We start from the raw sequence: 3,928 nt of genomic DNA, 5'->3' as shown, positions 1-3,928 counted from the left end.
TGGATCTTTCCCAAAATCTGAACACTTTTCACAAGTATTGAAACTCACCTTTGCGGCAATTTTGGTGAAATTCTAGAAACAGCCTTCTTTGTAATCCTGAGAACAAACGGACGGACGAACAAACCGGAAAGGAAATGTATCGTACTTGTCGGAGATAAATTTAGATTGTAGGATACACTGAAGAAGAAGAATGCAGACAATCTACACGCACGTAACTTAAGGGTGCTCAAACAAGCCATAAGAACTCGTCGATAACTTATAGCACACACCTCACAAACATGTTGAATACAAGTCAGCGAACTACTGATAACTCTAACCAGCGCTTCTATATGGTTATCTACCATTTGCCAAAGGTTCGTCCTCCACCTACAGTCACTGACTTGTTGCCGGTTTGTGATATGTATGCGATATGTTGCCAACATGTTTGTGACATGTTTTCCTGTAGTGTAGACCCGCCCTATCCGAAATCACCGCTGGACTGGGAATGATTACTTATTCCATCACGAGAAATATTCTTGCTTTGATCTTGACTTAAATTTGAGACATTCTGCTGAAAATTCCAAATGCATTGAGGACGGAAGATCAATACAGCTGAATTGAAATAGCTTTGTGAGTCTGGTCTGAGAGGTATTATTAGTTCATAATGAGGCCTGTGAGTCGGTGGAGTGGGTGAAATTTAAAACACAGCTTATTTTATCGGTAAACACGATAACCAGTCAATTTGGTAATTTCTTACACGATTTTCCTTTTGCTATTAGTTTTTTTTTTTTTTAATGAGCGTTCTGTTACAAAGGAGCTTGTTAGTTAAGCTTATATCGATGTTATTTATTGCTCCACGAGAATATGTAAAATTAATAATAATAACTGATTCATATTCTTGAGTTTTTATTTAAAGAGCTCTTTGCGTGTTGAATACCCCATTACATTCCATTACTCAAGATTTGTCACTGATTTTTTCTTGCTTTGGATAGCAAATAGCTCTGTGTTTAAAAGACAGGATCGGATAACGATTTGACAGTGTTATGGCGTCGCTTTTTTCTCTTTCTTACCACGACGGAAGCAGATGTTCAAAAGTTAGTGAAAATCGTAAAGCAGAATTGTGCATCGTTCCAATTAATACTTTCTCTGATACGGATCTCTCTGTCTCTGGCTCTCCTAAACACTTCTCTTTTTTTATTTATTACTTCTTCTCTCTCTCTCTCTCTCTCTCTCTCTCTCTCTCTCTCTCTCTCTCTCTCTCTCTCTCTCTCTCCTTACGAATCTCTGTCTCTCATAGACACTTCTCTTTTTATATGTATTGCTTCCTCTCTCTCTCTCTCTCTCTCTCTCTCTCTCTCTCTCTCTCACACACACACACACACACACACGAATCTCTATCTCTCATAGACACTTCTCTTTTTATATTTATTACTTCCTCTCTCTCTCTCTCTCTCTCTCTCTCTCTCTCTCTCTCTCTCTCTCTCATATACGAATCTCTATCTCTCATAGACACTTCTCTTTTTATATTTATTACTTCCTCTCTCTCTCTCTCTCTCTCTCTCTCTCTCTCTCTCTCTCTCTCTCTCTCTCTCTCTCTCACATACGAATCTCTATCTCTCATTGACACTTCTCTTTTTATATTGATTACTTCCCCCTCTCTCTCTCTCTCTCTCTCTCTCTCTCTCTCTCTCTCTCTCTCTCTCTCTCTCATACGAATCTCTGTCTCGGTCTCTCTTAGACCATTTCTTTTTCTATTCAATACTCTCTCTCTCTCTCTCTCTCTCTCTCTCTCTCTCTCTCTCTCTCTCTCTCTCTCTCATTTCGTATTTTATCATTATTTCTCCCTCCCTGTTCGCACAAGTGCCCTCTCATTTTCCATCAGGCTCCTGTTCCTCGCTCGTGTTGTTCCACCCTCCTGGTATCCTTCTCCTCCCCTCCCCCTCCCCCTCCCCTCCCCATCCCAATCCCCTCACCGTTTCCCCTCCCCCTCCCCTTCCTCGGAAGACGTGGAGCGCTAGTAATATTGAGTCTTAGGCAAGTAAGAAGCGTAATTAAGGCCATTAAGAGAACTCGACGATGTCGTTCATTTCATACTGCGATATATAGTTGTCGAGAGATGCAGCCTTACGTACGTGCGCGCCGTACGTACGTACGTACATGACGTTCACTCAAGATTACAATTAAGCTGGTGAAGAGGTTGGTGGAGGAGGAGGTGGTGGAGGTGGGGGAGGAGGAGGAGATGGAGGAGGAGGAAGGGGAGGTGGAGGAGGAGATGGAGGAGGAAGGGGAGGTGCAGGAGGAAGCGATGGAGGAGGTGGAGGAGTAGGAAGGGGAGGAGGAGGAGGAGGAGGAGGAGTGGAAGGAGGGAGTGAGTGAGGGAGGAATAATAGGAAATTTTAGGAGGGAAGGAGGTAGAATTAAGGAAAGAGGCATTACGAGGATACGTGAAGTGGAAGAGAGAGAGAGAGAGAGAGAGAGAGAGAGAGAGAGAGAGAGAGAGAATAATAAAGATAGGGATAATCTCTTCGAGTATGTAATAGGCTGAAATGAAAGATAAGAGAGAGAGAAAAACAGACAAAAAGGAAAAAAAAGGAATAAAATATCTGGGAATATGAAAGCAAGACGATATATAATGTGTAGATTACCTATGAAAATTAAGTATGTTAAACTGCAACACCGTGAGAGAAAGCGGGGTAGAATATCATTTTTTTAGAATACAAACAAGAGAGAGAGAGAGAGAGAGAGAGAGAGAGAGAGAGAGAGAGAGAGATATTTGAATCAAAGGAAGATGGGGGTATACATAAACATATAAATAGATTTATAGAAAGAGAGCGGGCGATAAGTGAAAATTAAGTAAAAATGACAAAAGAAAGAATCGCTTTTCAAACTTAAAATGAGAGAGAGAGAGAGAGAGAGAGAGAGAGAGAGAGAGAGAGAGAGAGCCAAATTAAACTGAGCCAAGGAAGGAAGGAAGGAGGAGGAAGAAGAGGAGGAGGAGTCATTATTCCCTCGCGTCCTATTAACATGCAGGATACAGCGAGAGGGGGGAGGGGGGGGGGTTCCCAGGGAGCGGCTAAGGAGCGGAGGAGACCAAAATGGAAAACTCCTTCAGGAGGGGAATTGCATTGCCCTCAGGAACGGCCGCCCTTATTCATGTTGCTATTAATGTTGTTATCGGGGTTGTTTTTGTTGTGGTTGTTTTTATTTGTTGGTTGTGATGTGGTCGTGGGTATTGTTGTTTGTTTGATTGTAATGTTATAATGGGTTTTATTTCTGGTGTATTTTATTATTAATTTTATTTTTTTTGTTATTAGACAGTTGTTGTGGTTGTTGATTTTGTTGTTATATTTTTTTATAGCTGTTGTTATATTTGACAACTCGCGTAACCAGTGCTTATGGTAAAAAACGAAGGTAATGTAAGAGAGGGTCGAGATGGGACCAAGGTCACCGTTATAGTTGTTTAGGGTCCAGTAGTGAGAGAGGCTGTCTCCGGACTGGACAACGGTAAATTATTGCTGTTGCACACACAAAATTATATAAATATTTTGTGTGCTTCTATGTAATATTATTTATGACAATGACGATAATGGCATTCTTAGTGGTCAGAGATTTTTCGAACGAAATTTTTAGGAGAAATTTGAAGTTTATTTTTGTTGTACATGAGATTTTTCCAAACAGATCTGAGGAACAGAAGTGTTTTGTTTTAATTAATTTTTTTCGATATTAAGAGTATTTTGGAAACACTTGGAAACAGGAGTCTTTCATGAACAAAATATTTTAAGTTGCCAATTTTCTTTTTTCCTTTTGATTGATTATATTCTTCGAAGTACCTGAATATTCTTGGAATTGTAAGTTTTCGGAATGAGATTCCAAGGGCAGGAAGGTTTTGGGAACATGCCAGTTTTTGGAACAGCTGTTGTGGAAGATAAGGACTTTGGGAAGAAAAATA

The 3,928-nt window shown here is 40.4% G+C and overlaps 1 protein-coding gene across 1 annotated transcript in view; it reads right to left on the bottom strand.

Annotated features, from left to right (window-relative positions):
- Positions 1-2,412, bottom strand: part of LOC136831671 (major centromere autoantigen B-like) — a 47,191-nt gene extending 44,779 nt beyond the window's left edge. Inside the window, exon 1 of the mRNA XM_067092300.1 lies at positions 2,137-2,412. Coding sequence (XP_066948401.1) covers positions 2,137-2,412 — 276 coding nt within the window. The remainder of the gene's footprint in view (positions 1-2,136) is intronic.
- Positions 2,413-3,928: the final 1,516 nt, after the last annotated feature.

This window comes from Macrobrachium rosenbergii, chromosome 48 (assembly GCF_040412425.1).
Source record: "Macrobrachium rosenbergii isolate ZJJX-2024 chromosome 48, ASM4041242v1, whole genome shotgun sequence".
NCBI lineage: Eukaryota > Metazoa > Arthropoda > Malacostraca > Decapoda > Palaemonidae > Macrobrachium > Macrobrachium rosenbergii.
This window is presented reverse-complemented; position numbering and strand designations above follow the sequence as displayed.